The 16,866-nt window shown below is 36.7% G+C and overlaps 1 protein-coding gene across 2 annotated transcripts; it reads left to right on the top strand.

Annotated features, from left to right (window-relative positions):
- The first annotated feature begins 1,192 nt into the window (after positions 1 to 1,192).
- On the top strand, positions 1,193 to 16,123 carry LOC139971363 (endoplasmic reticulum lectin 1-like). 2 transcript variants are annotated; one of them, XM_071977728.1, is made up of 12 exons: positions 1,193 to 1,468; positions 4,494 to 4,664; positions 5,444 to 5,521; positions 6,199 to 6,309; positions 6,777 to 7,000; positions 8,728 to 8,836; positions 9,231 to 9,407; positions 10,120 to 10,179; positions 11,334 to 11,434; positions 12,189 to 12,342; positions 13,572 to 13,631; positions 14,772 to 16,123. In XM_071977728.1, the coding sequence occupies exons 1-11, from the start codon at positions 1,355 to 1,357 to the stop codon at positions 13,629 to 13,631; spliced, it is 1,359 nt and encodes a 452-aa protein (XP_071833829.1). In that variant the 5' UTR covers positions 1,193 to 1,354; the 3' UTR covers positions 14,772 to 16,123. The 2 variants fall into 2 exon arrangements, with proteins under 2 accessions (XP_071833829.1, XP_071833828.1); XM_071977727.1 differs by lacking the exon at positions 14,772 to 16,123 and having other exon boundaries at positions 13,572 to 14,348.
- Positions 16,124 to 16,866: the final 743 nt, after the last annotated feature.

Raw genomic sequence — 16,866 nt, 5'->3', positions numbered from 1 at the left:
GTCCTTTCAGCTTTCTATTGAAATTGTGACTTTTATAAAGAAATATCTGCACAAAGCTTTCAAAGGGTGTGAAGACATGAGCAAAAAGAAATGTCTAATGCTGGTAATCTGTTCGAATGAGGTGTAACAGAAGTGTTAGACACCACCATCGATCCCAGAAAATACGCAGCTTGCTGCCGTCGGTAATAAGACACTAGTGTACAGTCAGTACATACAGCTGCAGTCAATACCCACAGCACAGTGTACAGATGATACAGCGATGGACATCTCAGGTCCAGCTAAAGATAACAAGGTATCACGTTTCATTACTGTCTGCATTTAATAGCAACAAGAGAAAAACTTCACTTGCAAGCAACTGGAAAGTTAACTTTTTAAAGATGGCGGCACGCTGTTCGGGGCGAGTCTTCAATGCGCCTTCCAATATCTATAGCTATCATTCTGTCATTAGGTATTAAAAAATGTTTTTCAGGCTGGAATCTATGACAAGGTGTCTATATTTTCCCAATAAATCTTGGGACTTGATGCTGATCTCTCTGGTGAGTCAGGTGTGAGTGAGACACAAAAGTGTGTTGTGAACTCCTAGACCCTAAGTCCGATCAAGTTCAAACTTGGTGGGTAGGTGCCTGACCATCTATACGCATGCCTGCGTAATAAATGACGTCAGAGGTCAAAGGTCAAGTAACCTAAAAAGTTGTTTTTAGTCGTTCTCTGCTTGTAAGCATGTAAGAAAAAGTCATTAAACCACACTATATGTAGAGAATGAGAAAATTTTAAAGTAGGACAGATCCAGGTGTTTAGAGTCGGTTTCAAAGGCCAATTGAGGTCAAACTGGCCTAAATTGAGTGAACATTTATTGTATCGCTAGCTCCTAGACCGTAATTCGAATCAAGTTCAAACTTGGGTAAGTCTCTGCTCATGTAAACTTGTGCCTGCGTGATTGATGAAATTCGAGGATATTCACTCGGGACAGTATTAAAAAAATAGGGGGACATTGACAATTTGACAGGACATTTTTAATCCGAGGACGGGACATGAAATCTGGAACACGTCTGGTCACCTTACTCGCAGTACGACGAATAGAAAATGAAAATTCGCCAGTAGACATCAACTTCGGAATATTTTAGTATCTTCGAAATGGTCAGGTAAACTTGAAATTGTTTACGTTTTTGACGAACGTACCCCCGTGTGTGAGCGACAAGCAAAACTAGCACTGTTACTGTGTTAGTACATGTTATACGTTGCACGTACGTTGATATTGCAGACGTGTCCTAGACAAATTGATAGGTGTCTCGAATGTTACAATTGTGAATTATGAAAAACTATCATATTACCAAGTTGGTGAAAAGTATTAGATATGCCGCAACTACTTGTATACATTGCTGCCATTTTGTTTCTTCCATACACAACCAATAACCAAATAAATGATGATGTCCTGTTCCAGCTCCAGTGGCCTGGAAACGAAGTTATGGTAAGCGCAGTGCTAAGATAGGCCTAGGGTCTAAATGTGACTGTGCGTTAGAAATAATCATAGGCTAGGCCTAGACTTAGTAACAAAGTCTAACTTTACTGTCAAACTTAAGAGTTTCTGTTGAAGATGTTGCTTTAACTTGGTCTTTCTTTACATTACCGTATTGATCATAAAATATTAGACCACAAGACACACCAATTTGTGGTAAAATATAGCTTAAGAAGTAAGAGGAAATTATTATTCGGAAAACAAGCATTTGGTGAGGATGTAACATTGGTATTATGGATACGGGATATAGGTCTAGGCTACTAAAGTACAAGCAGAGGATTAATCCATAAAGTAATTCAACTGAGAATCATTTGCTCAAAATAGTCAATGAAGCGTTTGTGTGACCCAGTGAATAATATTTTAACTTCCTGTTTAGTCAACTCATGGGGGCGCTCATACTAATTAGCGTCAACAGGCCCATATCACGACAACTCAAGACAACAACTTTAAAATACCATCAAATAAAATGGATGTAATCAGAGTGTACCTGGAAACACGTTTAAAACTGACAGAATCCATCGTGCATACATATTTTTCACGGGAAGAAATGTTTTTTTCGTAAATATAGTCAACTTTCTCCATCCGTAGAATTGGACGACGTGATGCTATATTGCTATTGCGCTTGTGCAATGACTTTGGATGGCACCATTATGATATGGGTGGGTTTGTGTTAGGGTTTGGGAACTACCTTTGTGTACAGTGTCGGTAAGGTGGGTTGACGTAGTAAGAAAGCACCAAAGTAGTATGATGAATGAACTCCAAATCAAATCATTGAATGTTTTTAAAATAATGAATATTTCTTATTGTTTATCAGTATTCTAGGTAAGAATGTGCTCACCACAAACTTTGTCATCAAAATCTGATGGCAATCAATGTCAATGTCATTGCGCAAGCGCAAAGGTATTACGTCGTCCAATTCTACGGACGGAGAAAGTTGACGATGTTTACGAAAAAAGCATTTTTTTCCTGTGAAAAATATGAATGCACGATGGTTCCAGTCAGTGTTAAATGTGCTTCCAGATACACTCTGATTACAAACATTGTATTTGATGGTATTTTAAACTTGTTGTCTTGAGTTTTCTTGAGTTGTCGTGAAATATATATATTAGATCCTCCTGCAAGCAGGAACTCGCGAAGAAGCCATCATTGGCTTATCAAAGCCGCAAGCTGACCGAAGTCAGTCTCTCACATTCATATTTAACGTCCATGATTATGAATTGTTAATTGTCAACAACTCTGTAACTGGACGACATACATTAATCTGGGAGTGACTCGAACCGGGGACCTTATGATTGAAAGGCACCGGTGGTAACCACTGAGCTAACACTCCACAGTGTTGACGGGCCATGGGAAATGGCGGCTTGACGGGAAATGGGCCTGTTGACGCTAATTAGTACGACCCCATGGGGGTGCTAAAAAAAACTGGTGATCAAATGTTAGTTCACGTCTAAGGAGTTGGAGGTGTCAAATATGTGTGGTTTGCAAGCACCAGTTTGTGGAGAATAAAGTAGATATAATAGAAAGAAAAAAATGCTTTTGAGTAGTTTAACAGTAACTCCTCAGAATACAATTTAGATGGCCTCTTGACTGTTTACAGATGATCTTCCAAAGTCCTTGGTGAAGGGGATCATCAAAAATGTAAACAGAAATAATATGAAAGTAAGAAATATAGAAGGTTGCAACTTTTCGATAATAGAATCTTCAGTGACGATGTAAGTTCCAAGCATAATACGTATTTCCAGTTGGGTATTGCAAAGACAAAAGGATACTACAGGTATTTAAGCAAATCAAACAGGTCTGTCATCACTTGCAGAGCCTTATGGAGAAATGGTCATGAATTCCCTTTCTGCGAGATCCTATAAAACAAAGACAGGGTCATCCATGACTCATAGGGGTACATAGGAAGAACTACTGTATAATCAAATGGGTGCAAACAAAATAGAGACAAGCAAGTTCAAGATCAGGGGAACCATTTTGAACATGGCCTGAACTCTTAATTTAATCTCCCATCTCACTGAGCAATGTCATCCTTATATTTGCTGGAATTATTGAAGGCTTGCACAGCTAACTTTCACTAAAAGGGTAAATATACCCACCTTGACATCTTGTGAGAAAATACTGGGGAAATTGGCAGAATTTCATAACTTCATTGCTCATTTTGGTCACCACATTACCTAAATGTTTCACAAGCCAAAGCAATTCCATCAACATATTTAATACCATATTTTGCAAAACAGTGCATAATTAAAGTATGCATCATTTACTGACACAAATATTTTTCTGGTCAGTGGTTTGGCACAGTATCTAGATACAATGTGGTAAACAGGCCTTTCACTGGTTTCAATGAGTTTCGGAAAAAATGTAACTCCTAAATGTAAAAAATTCTCATTTTGCATGAAGGTTTGATTCAGAGTCAAATCATCATCTCCGCATGTCTGCATTATTGTGTTCCTGTGGTGGTAGAAATCCACTCAGAACCAGAGTATCTTGATCAAATCTGCAAACTTTATGCAATTTATGCAAATGAGATAGGTTACCAAGGGAAGACTAGATTGGCTATCAGATGAGCAGGATCTGTGATGCAAATGGAAAACCATATCATGGTTAGTAATTCTCAAAGCACATCCCTAAACCTACTACATTTAGGTGTCATAGATACTACTTATAGAAGAGACATGGAAAACACATTCAATACAAAAAAGGCTGTTGGAGAATACATCTGTTTATTTCGATGGTCTGGATTCAAGTGGGGATGTGGGAGTGAACAGTAACCAGTTGTTTAGTAAATCTACTACAGAAGGATTGGATAACTTTCACCCAACAAATTCCATATGAGCAAATAAGTAGTATATGGTTTCCATTTATGGTTTCCATATATTACCGTCTTTCTCAATAAGCTGGATTTGTAGAAATTTAGCAAGTTTGAAATTTGTTATCTTTGTATCCAGACATTGTGACAACGTCTACTTTTTTACAGCTTCCAGAAAGCAACAACATTCTCTTCATGACCACAGCAGAAGATGAGCAGTACCAATGTCTTCTACCAGATGAGTCACCTAACGAATTCACTGATTCAGTCCATTACACAGGACCCTCAGCAAGAGCACTTCTGCAACCTCTTCTTGATAAACATGCATGCACAATGAGGGTGAGGAGGACTTAAATATGTTATGAGTACAAGACGTATGAAAAGATCTAGTTATTTTTCAAAGACAATACATAATGTTTCTCTTTCTGGATCTCCCTCTATCTCATTCTCTCTCCACCTTGGGGCTGACACCAGAAAAGCTGGTGACCCTAGATGACCCTTTTACAAAATAAAGAAATACTTCAGTTTGCAAAAGCATTGATCATTTTGTAAAACATCAACACAAAGATGTTTGAGTGATGGCCTTTTTGGGATATTCAGGAAATTGGAAGTTGGTAGTTATTTTAAGTATCACTCTGTGTGGTTGATTAAAAATGTACTTCTCCTTAAAAAAATGTAGGGACCATTTCTAGGCCATTGTTTTTAAAATATAATCTAAAGTGCTTGAACTGCTTCACCAGCAAGGACAAGGGTATTCCAGGGCTTGAAAACATTTACAGTAGTTTGTGTCAACTGCCAAACTAAAACTTAAAACTGTCCCTTCTCTATTATTATAACTGTAGAAGAGAAGTCAGTAACAAATATTAACCAAAGAACAGGAAAATCCGAGAACTTGATGGTTTCATTCAAAATGCAAAAATGGTTTTACTCTCACTTCTCATATGTGATCTTCGTTACTGCTGTAACAATGTAAGTGCAGTTTCATTTCATAATCTTTATCAGTAAACATCATGGTTACTTTGTCAAGTGAAGACATATAAACCGGAATTCATCATGAGGATGCATTAGTCATGGCTGATAAAGGTTTTATTACTATGATCTGCACCTTATCCCTACAGCTAGAGACGTATTGGAATTATGAACTCTGCCATGGTCAACACGTGAGACAATTTCATGAATCAAAGACGCAAGGAACTGTAAGTACATTATTGGTTTACAATGTTGTGACAGTACGCTGTTGTGATAGTACAATGTTGTGACAGTACACTCAATATCAACTGCTACTCTATCCTGTGTTTAAGAAAACAACATACCATGGTTAAGTAACCCTGATATCTAAAGTGCGCAATGTTGTCATACTTTCTGGATTATTAATATTTCATTGTGTACAATACATCAGACATTTAGTACAAGTTAAACAGAATGAGTACAAGTAGAATTTCCTTTGGTATGAGTTCAAGGCTCTAAGTGCATAATCTGGCACTAGTTCCTATGCTACTGTTCAAAATGCCCCGAGTACAAGTACAAATTCGAAAAAGGCTGAGTACGAATACATGTAGCTATGCAAGACTAGATGTATGAGTATGAACTCACTGCAAGGCTGCTATAAATTACCCTTGTTTCACTGTAAAAACAAAAAAAATTATTCATAGAGGGCCAAAACTGTGCTATAGATACAACCCTTCAACCATCTAATAATTTTCTCTCCAATTCCAAACATTATTCATTATTATCATCCAACAGATCGTCACTTGATTACATAAAGCCCATTGTAGCATATTGCTGGAGATTTAGTAGTAATTATTTAATTGTTTGTTTCATTTGAATTGCTCATCAAAATTTGTGACAAGATTTTATTTTCTTTCACTTGAAGCAAACCAAGCTGCAAGAATTCTTCCTCGGCAGAGATTACAAATACCCAACAGATCCTAAATTTGCATTGCAAAATGCTACATTGATCATAGACTCAAGAGAAAACTTAAAGGTGAGAGTTTGAAAAATTTGTTTTGTTTTTAATTCTGTGAATAAGGTTTATCAGTTGATATGGAAATTGGCATATTTCCAGACTTACATGCATAGTGGATTATTTGAAAGGAGAAACAAATTTAACCAGTTTATTGATGTAATCTGTTAGATATGATTTTGATGGAAAGGCTCCCCGCAAAAACTGGGGGGGGGGGAATGTTACGTTCTCCATTCTGTACATAAACCTGCTCTTAACATTGCTAATTGTGCCAAACTGAAGATATAAATAACACAAAAGATGACAATATAAAGCCATCAATTTTTTTCTTCTTCTTTTGACAGGCTACAAAGCAGCAGTAAGCAGAATTTGTTGTATTTCCAATTTATATCTACCCAGATAATAATATTTGTAAGATGTATTTGAACAACAGTAGATTCATTCCAAGTTTTGGCAAGTGACAGTTTTCTTTTTTCCTTCCCTCCAAGGTCCCTACATTTTACCTAAGGGAAAAAGAGTACTCTTACTTTGAGGTCATCATGGGAAACGGCACACCCTGCGACCTGAAAGAAGCTACTCCTAGATTGACACGGGTACACTACATCTGTGAGGAGGGAAGCAGGAATGAGATGATCCTTCAGGAAGAATCAAGTACCTGCGAGTACAGAGTTGTCATAGCAACCAATATTCTCTGTACACATCCACTGTACAAGTAAGTTTGTGATTCAAGAAACAAAAATAACTATGCCATGTCACATATATATATATTAGTGTTTACACGGGTCCAAAAATCGGGAACCGGGTACCCGAGAGCCGTTACCCGTCGGGTATCCGGGTACCCGGAAAAAATTGTTTACCCTCGAGTATCACGATTTTCAAGAAATGACAAATTGGATGCTATTATAAATGAATCATATTCTCTACTGACAATGTTTTCATATTCAAAAATGTAAGTGTAAGTTAAGGTATAAAACCTTCCTCAATTAATAATTTCTATTTTCTATTGTTTCTTTCATTAACCTGTTAATAACTTCATATAATTAACATTACTACTAACATCGCACTGCCGTCGCTGCTTATGCTTGCTCTCCGCGTCTATTGATCACACCATATAAATATCCAATTTTAGGCTCGTAAACAGTTGTTTCTACTACTATCCATTATGCAGGCCCAGGGTTCGCATAAGCCGCGAGATTTCGCGATTCGCGCAATTTCATCGCATTTGTAATGAACGATTAGTAAACAGCCACTTGCGATTATTATATTTTAGTTATCCCGTCTTTAATCCGTAAACATCTCGTAAAATTCCTTGTCAGCCTTTCCTTCCATGAAACAAACGAATGAATAAATAATAATTTCTTCCACATGGTAGCCTAACACCACACTAAGTCAATGAGAAATCTAGCTAGGCCTAACCATGTTTTCTCGCTGAAATTGTGACGCAGTTATAAGATATCCATGGATATTTTCATAATTGTTGTTACGTCCGACCACATGGTTGCCTAACACCACACTAAGTCAATGAGGGAAATCTAGCCTATACCGCTGAAATTGTGACGCAGTTATAAGATATCTATGGAATAATTTCGTTATTGCTGTTATCTTCGACACATGATAGCCTAACACCACACTAAGTCAATGGGAAATCTGCCTAACCGTCGATTTGCCATTTTTTTTTTTTTTTTAAATCACACTACGTAGGATTCGGGTAACAAATTAGGAACCGGGTAGTATCGCGTCGGGCGGGTACCCGGATACCCGGATAACCCGTGCAAACACTAATATATATATATATATATATATACACTCTCTATGGAAAGAATGTTTATAAACAATTTATAGGGGAGGAGGCAAATAGTCTTGAGCATAGTATATATAATGTGAGTTTTCAGTCATTTGAAAGCTTTGCTGATGATCCTATGAGTGGTTTATGTTTTGGAGAATTTGAAATCTGAGTGGTTAAAGTAGCTATTTGTGTCTCTGTTACAGAAGCATTTTTGTCTGCCAGAGATTAAACAGTAGGATACTTTCAGAGGGATACTCTGATAACGATTAGGAAGCTCTTATAATGGAGATGGAAAAAAATACTTCACTGAAAACTTTTTGCAATTTCCTTCTTTCTTTATAGCACTCAATAATCACTTTCATAGCTTAGAGGAATGATCCGAATGTACTGGCTTAAAACGTCTAAACATTGATGTGACTCGGTCAGTGTCAATCCGTTATCACAGTTACCAGTAACTGGTTGTCATCATGCATCCATGCACCGTCATATGAACTACCACAGACATCATGTTCGTTTCAATATTGAACCCAAAACAACACAACAGAATTTAACTTGGACATCTGTTCAAACTCTACTTGTTTCATTAAGCTCCACTGATTACTATAATCTGTAACTTACAGTTTTCTTTTAAAAACATTTTCATCACTTCTTAGAACCAAAGTTACTCCAATCAACACCATCAACTGCCATCCGGTAAATGGTGCACCATCCAAGCCTGATGCCTTGAGGAACTTAGAAAATGGTAATGCAAGGAAAGTCAAGGTCAGTAGTGTACTTGTTTTAATAGAAGCAGTTGCCATTAGAGTTATTTGTCACTTACCTGATGGCAACTCATTGCCCCTTGTTGCTTGCCACAGTGTGGCATCATTTTGTGTATTTTCAAGAACATACATGATATGATGCAAAGATAAAAGCTATTTAATAGAGAGTTTGTTACCTTGGAAACATATCAATCATTAAAATTAATCATTAAATAATTAAAACTGATCAAATCAAGCTGGAGGATTAAAAAATTATGTATCCGGTACAAGATTATTTCAAATGTGTGAGAGGAGATAATGTGCTCCTAATCAAATTGTGTGAGAGGTTATTGCAGGTCATTCAGCATGGTATGCATCTGTTTAAACCAAAAGTGTTACATTTGTTTCTTTTTCAGGTCACGGCTGGTAGCACATTTCCTGCACATCAGACTGCTTCCACATCAGAGGCTACATCTCAGGTCCTTCATGCTACCACTCCACCCACTAAGACAGTCCCTCCTACCCATCCAGCTCATATCGTAGATGAAGAACTCGCTCAGCAGTTCCTGAGGGGAGAGCACTGTTTAACGGGGGTAAGTAATACTCATGTCTGTTGTACTCTCCACATGGTGGTAACTCATGCTACCACTCCACCCACTAAGACAATCCCTCCGACCAATCCAGCTCATATCGTAGATGAAGAACTCGCTCAGTAGTTCCTGAGGGGAGAGCACTGTTTAGCTGGAGAAAGTAATGTGTTACTTCCTCTGTGAGTTTAAATACTGACATGAAAGTTTTCATGATGTCATTCCATGTTTCTGTCATTTTCTTTCGACATTTTTTCTGTCTGTAGACATCTGACCTCTTCCTGAGACAACCGAAAGATTTCAAGTCAGTTTCATAATTTCCTTCGTAGTTAACTTACAGCTGCTGTACTGTTATTTATTTGTGTTCACTGAACAGAATGAAGACATGTCGCCCAATAATTCTCACTAAACCTTCCCTGTAGTATTTGTCATATTAGTGTAATAATAATAATAAAGGTCCTCATGTGTAGGACCTTAGAGGCAGGACACTTTATGAAATAAGACAGAGCTGTAATTTGTACCACTTCTGCAACCAACATTGGCAAAGATACTACTACAACGTAGTGGTATCATAGATGTATAATTTAGACATATAATAAGTTGAGGAATTTAATTTGTAGTAAGTACAATTGTTAGTAAGTATTAAGAGCTCTTTATTTCACCCCACCATGCATGTCACTTTACCTTTATATTTGTTATTTTTTCCTGCTCTTTGTAGGGAAAAGGATGGTGGAAGTATGAATTTTGTTACCAAAAATATGCTCAACAGTACCATTTAGTGAGTATTCATTTACAGTATTCTTTAACATTTGTAAAACTCAGGTGTTTGGTTTTTCGTATTCATGACTGGTCTTCCACCTTCACTTGCAAATATCCATTAAAAAATGATTTTATTTGTGAAATATATATGTGTCTATATATGCAAGGGAAATGCATTCTTTTGTTCATGGAAATTCATTTTGTCTTCATACAATTAAATTGATGTGTTGTAATAACAAGGAGGCACTGCTTGTCTAAAAATTGTTCAAAGGATGTGTTTAATGGTAATAAAGATTGTGGAAACAAAGTGCCTGATAGTAATGTTTATAGGTCATTCTGTCTAGCTACCCTGTATGGCAGGCCAAAATGGTATTATTCATTTTGGTTGCAGCATTGGTAACTGCAGAACTGTCAATTTTTCATGATGTAAAATATTTCACTGACTGGGTCAAATTTAAAATAAACATATGAATTTATATTAAGTGGTGAAAATTAATTTATTGTGGTAAAAACTGTTTTGAGTACTTTGTAGATGTTGATTTAAATTGTTCCAGATTGACTTAATTGGTATATGTAAACTTAAATGGATTTAAGTCGATTGAAATGCAGACTGAAAATTTTTTTTTCATTTCTCATGTCTTCCACAATGCTTATGGTGTTCTTCAACATCAGTCAGAAGTGATAGCCAACCCTGCAAGTGATTACAAACTTACAAAGGTCTCAAAATTTGAGAGGAAATAGAAGAATCAGTACTCTCATTATAAGTTTGTTCTTTTGTTTACTAGTTTGTACTGTTGGTTCATTAGTTCTTTGGTGTTTTGAACACCAATATGTTCTTCACAAAGGATGGTTTAGGTAGTTTTAGTTCAGAACAAATATTGAACGGAATAGTTTGATTTTCAGATAATGAAGGGCAAAAGTTGACTGTTTGGGACTAAGTATCACATGAGGTACAAACAGTTTTCTGTTTGGTACTAAAATTCACATGAAGTACAAAAAAGTTATCTATTTGGTGGAGTTACAAGTACCAATGTTAACCATTTCATTGTCAACTTTTGAAAAATATCAAAATATTAGCCTGTGTATGGAGTTTGGTATCCTTTTCGCTGTGCCAGCCAACATGATGTAAATTAGTGACATTCAAATCAATGAATATGACTGATTAATTTACAGGATAAAGATGGAAGAACTAATGTATTATTAGGAAAGTGGAATGAAGATAATCATAAGGAATGGTGGACAGCAGCAAAGAAGAAAATGGTAATAGGAACAAAGTAAGGAGAATACCATATTTTTATCCATTTATATCATTTTTTAGCCATTTTGCAATTTTCCATTAATCCATTCGTTTGCATACTTTCAGTGGAACCAAGTATTAGGAGAGCTCCATATTTTGATCCTTTATAACATTTCTTAGCCATTTTGCAATTTTCTGTATATCCATTCATTTGCATATTTTTATTATATTTCACAGTTGATCAGAGAATATGGTGAAGCATTGTACAACATTTGCTTGCAGTATTTTCAATTTGTTATCAGTAATTGTAAAAATAAAAGATATTCAGATTCTGTAAGGTAAAAAAATGTAAATGTGGTTAATAAATATTTTTGGCATGTTTACAAGAGGCGGAGTATATTCTAATCAGAATACAATACTTTGCTTGTCATGAAGTAAACCAACAAGTTTGGATTTAAGTCAGTCAACCAACAAGCAACATCATCTAGTAATGTTTGGGTTTTACGTCCAAAAGAATAAATCTGTTTCTCAACCTACGCCTAACTTGTTACTTACAATGTGTCTTCTACAAACCTCCTTTGTTAATTTGAAACTGCTCTTGTTTTTTTTCTTCCACAACAGTCGTAAAAGGAATATTATGAAAGAAAAGAAAAATACGACACTATTGGGCGGACATTTCTGTATTCCGTTACCGTAGAAGTACTCGTGTTTGCATTCACAATCGTGTAAACTTAATCCTGTCTTTTTATTTCTTGTTGATTATTTCTTTCTTTCTTTGGTTTTGCACACAGAACTTTAACCCATTTTTACAGCAATGGAGATATATGTGACCTTACAGGGAAACCAAGACAAGTTCAAGTGAAACTGAAATGCAAAGAAAATGTGCCAAAGAGTGCCGTGTCCTTGTATCTTATCGAACCAACCGTCTGTAATTATATATTGGGGGTGAGTTTGATGAGATTACATCATGAGTTGTCTGTAATTATATATTGGGGGTGAGTTTGATGGGATTACATCATGAGTTGTCTGTAATTATATATTGGGGGTGAGTTTGATGAGATTGCATCATGAGTTGATTTCATAGCGTGCTATCGTTTACATTCTCCATTCCCTGCTCATGTGATGTTATTATCTATCATTTGAAACCCTCTGCGGCGATGGTATGTCATTTAAGTTGGCTGATCATGTTTTGTTGTGTAATGTATCCGACCAATCAAAATACATGAGTATTATTGCTAGTTATGTTTGTATTATGTCGAGAACAACAGCATCTTGAGTACAAGTCAAATTTCAAACGTCCCCTTGGAAATAGTTGCTAGTAGGAGATTCAAGGCTGATGTAGGAGTACCTTTCACTACATTTCCATTATTCCCTGAGTGAAAGCACAAATCCATGATGGTGGGTATGCGTCCAAAGCTACCAGCATGAGTACAAGACTCTATGCAAGTATGATCACAACAGATATTTGATACAACATAGTACTCTGTTAAATGTTCAAAAGAAAGGTGAACACTTACTTAGGCTTTAATAAAAACAACTATCATAATACATTGTTTTAATGGGCCTAGCCATGCATTGAGGAATGTCTAGACTGAGGGTATTTATTGTCAACAAGTTTAGTTGCATCATTAAACAATGAAAGGTACATGATATTCTTTGTTCCCTAGTAGTTGATTGAGTGAAAACCAAAATTTTGTCTAGTGTACTGGAGTCCAAAGCCATTTTATGGTTGCCAAAAAACTTCTGGATGGTAGCCCCAAAAAATAAAAATTTGGGAAGAAATAACGAAATCCCCGTAGACCACTTTCACCAGGTGACAATTACCACCACTGGAGGGTTGGTTGCCATGACGATGAAGGTGAAATTGGGGTCATTGAGCAAAATGGTTTGAATAGCACGGATCTAGTAGGATGTGTAAAGTGCAGTGTGTTAACAGTCCCCCAAATATGGCATATCATTGCTGTAACTCTCCTTGGCCGTTTCCATGGAGATCACAACCTAAATGTATTGTTGATGATATTAAACGGACATGCACTCCTAATAGACATTCCAAATGGTTCCTATCCTCGAAAGGAATATATATTTGGTAAAGTAAATTTGTTCCTGTGGTCTTGTTTTTCTTCGCCTATATGTTACATGATATTATAAATAACATTATTCTTTTCACCTTGCAGGTGGAGTCTTCCTTACTATGTCCATTGTTTTTATCTGCGAATGAATTCGGACTCTTCTAGGTGACTAGACCGTGATATAACTTATTCTTTACAAGGATTTTACATTTTAGATACATTTTAATTCTTCCACATTCAACGTTGGTGCACACTTTGCAAGATCGCAAGAGTGACGAATTTTTTACTCTTCTACCTGGAGCTAAGTTTATAAATGAGGTGTGTTTAGGGCTGGTGGATTTGTTTGGTGATGGTATTGCTGTATTTCTTAATACCTACATTAAACTTCCTATGAGTGAAAAGTGTCTGTGTTTGATAGACTATTATATAGGTTAGCACGCTGACAAGGAAAGTTCTTCCAGGTGTATTTAAGACTTGAAATCCTTTCCCAGCCCCTTCCTAAGATGTACTGAATGGAATTGGGTTTGATCCTTTGGTCCTTGGTCAGCTGGTATGCATAGCAATTGTCACTGATGAGTTGCTCCGGCATGGTACAAGATTTTAAGCTCCTGCAGTTGTTAAAACTAAGTAGTTGTTTTCTCTGAGATCACTAACTAGAGCACTTTAATCTATTAATTTTACACCAATTCTTAAGTTTTAATTTAGGAATAATCACATATAAGTTCTGCAATATAAAAAAATATTGAAACCACTGTTTTGTATTTCTTAATGTAATAAACCTGGACATTTTTTTAGATTAGTTGATGGATTAGTATCCACAGATTTGAGCTTATTGCAACTTGTTAGGCCATGGTTTCCCAAACCTGGGGTTGCGACCCCAACTGGGGTCGCGAAGCAATTCTTGTGGGGTCGCAGGCTTGTTTCAAAATATATAAAAAATCTGAGGGTACCCAAAATTTACCCGAATTTGAACGTTCGCAGTCAAAATCCTACAAAATTCACCCTGAAAACTCATATTTAGGGTTTTATTAGCGGCCGTTCTAGCGTTTTTCCTGAGTGAATCTGGCGTTTTTTGCTCAATTGTCGCTGGCCACCCTGCTTCTGTATATTCACTATATTGTTTTCACATACAACTAAAGTACTGTACTACAGGTACATGTGGGCCTGCACAACTTCATTATTCCGGAGACACAAACTTGGGGTCGCGCTCGGATGGCGCTACATGAAATGGGGTCCCCGCCTTGAAAAGTTTGGGAACCACTGTGTTAGGCTATTGAAATATACTCATTACTGACTTGTATTTAGGTTAGTGGGTACATTGAATACTGCAGTGGTTAAATATGAATTGCAACCGATTGAAGTACTTTAGTACAAGAAGCTTCTGTGTTATTTCCTTTCATATGTTTATTTGATTACTATTAATTTTAAAGCCATAGTGAATGTCATGTAATTCAACCATGTTATTGTTAAGTCTTTAAGCCAGTAATTATATTTACAGTATAACATCTGCTTCCACGAAAATGCACTTTTGAGTCAGTTGTCTGCCCAAGTTTGAAATTTTGTAAAACCATGGTGCTCTGAAACAGTGGAAAACAGGCATTAGTCACTTCCTTAGTAGATACATCACAAGTCTAATTTGAAAATGAGAATGGTGTAGAGAAATATTATAGGATAATTATCAGGTCATTGCACATTTTGGGTAGGACGAAATACCTTGTATTATTCAACCGGGGCATTAAAACCGTGTTTACTGATATGTATAAGGTGGGAAAAGAATATTGGTTTGTGAGTGTCGTAATGTCGTAAAATGACCGGATGCTTGAAGGAAAACTTGTTTACCTCTCATAGTTGTTCTTGCCTGTGTGTGACCACACAGCAGATCCAGAAAGTTTGTTAACATTTTGGGTGCTGCAGAAACAGACAACCTTACAAAGAAGTTTGTATTCAATGACATCTAGAAGTTGAATGGAAGCAGAGTGTGGTAGTGGCAACCCAAATCCTTGTTCCTCACACGTCTTATCCTCATGAGGATATACAAATGACATGGAGATTAATTTAGGAGAAAGAAACATTTCTCTGTATTTTGATTTATGAGAGATCTAAATTCCATTGAAATTACAATATTTCAGTATCATGAACTCCTAGCTTCTAGCGACCTCGGGAACTAAATCATGGATGAAAATATCACCTGTGTTGTGTCAAGAAGTGAATTCTATTGTGAGAGTGGAGAAAATAATAGTAACGTCCATCGTGATGGTATAAATCAGGGGTTCTTAAGTTTGTTTTCGATGAGGGCCAGGATGGACACATTGGTTTGAATTAGAAAAAAAGGGCCAGAAAAAGCCCAAAACAAGTCAGTTTTTGGTTTCTTCATATTTATAGTGAAACAAATAATGGTAGTGATTATCCTTCTAGATCAAACATTTTCATTTAAGATTGTTATATCCTCTCACAATGTTTGTGCTCAGTGAATACATTAATAGGTCTGTGGTTGATCTGTCATAATCTAGTCTTTCAGAAACAAAGCAAACGTTATCATTCTTTTTGAGCTGAATTGTTTTCATGTCTGTTTAATTTTCTTATTACTTTTATTGTAAAAAATCTTGTAAACATTTCTCTTGTTTTCCACTTTTTCCACTTTTTTTCACAAGCTGTGATTTGTAAATAATACCGTTTCAGACAGACGTCTGTAATAACTCGAGGAATAAAACATCGCCTGCCGTATCCATTATGGAAGAGATACAGTAATACCGTTGGCCGTAAGTAGGACGCACGAGGCTGCGTCCATGTGACAATCGGGCGAGTGATATTAATAAATAGCATTTCATTTTAAAAGAGCACCATACGTGTTACCGCACGCTCTGCTAATGTGGTTTTAAGGGGAGAGATTTTGAGTACATGGAGATGAAAACGCATCACAAATGTTACTTATTTATCCTGAGGTGAGAGGAAATCAGCGGACCTGAAGTTCAAGAGCCGCAGGTATGTGTCTATTGGTCCAGCTAGGGTCTTCTTACCCAAGCATTGAAGAAAGATACAGGGGCAGCGGAGAAGCGTTCAATGTACAGGAGTACAAGATTCAAGCGGCAGTGGGACATGTGACTTTGATTTGACTAAGCAAGAACAAGACCGTGATTAGGCCGGGGCACGGAGAGGGGGGGGTACCATCATGTATCAAGAAACTTCACACTGCAGGACGCGAGTGTTGTGCCGCTACTTCAATTGTTGGTGCAACTCAAACCTCCTGGCTTTGAGTCTGGGCAAACCAAAAATTACTTTAAAGGAATTCAAGAAAACTGATGCCCCGTGCCTTCGGGGGAAAAAAAAGAATTTCATTTTCATTTCAGTTTTTGATCAACATAGCACTTTTCATATAACAAATGCGAACCATTTAATTACA

The sequence above is a fragment of the Apostichopus japonicus genome, chromosome 8 (genome assembly GCF_037975245.1).
Source record: "Apostichopus japonicus isolate 1M-3 chromosome 8, ASM3797524v1, whole genome shotgun sequence".
NCBI classification, from domain to species: Eukaryota; Metazoa; Echinodermata; class Holothuroidea; order Aspidochirotida; family Stichopodidae; genus Apostichopus; species Apostichopus japonicus.
This window is presented reverse-complemented; position numbering and strand designations above follow the sequence as displayed.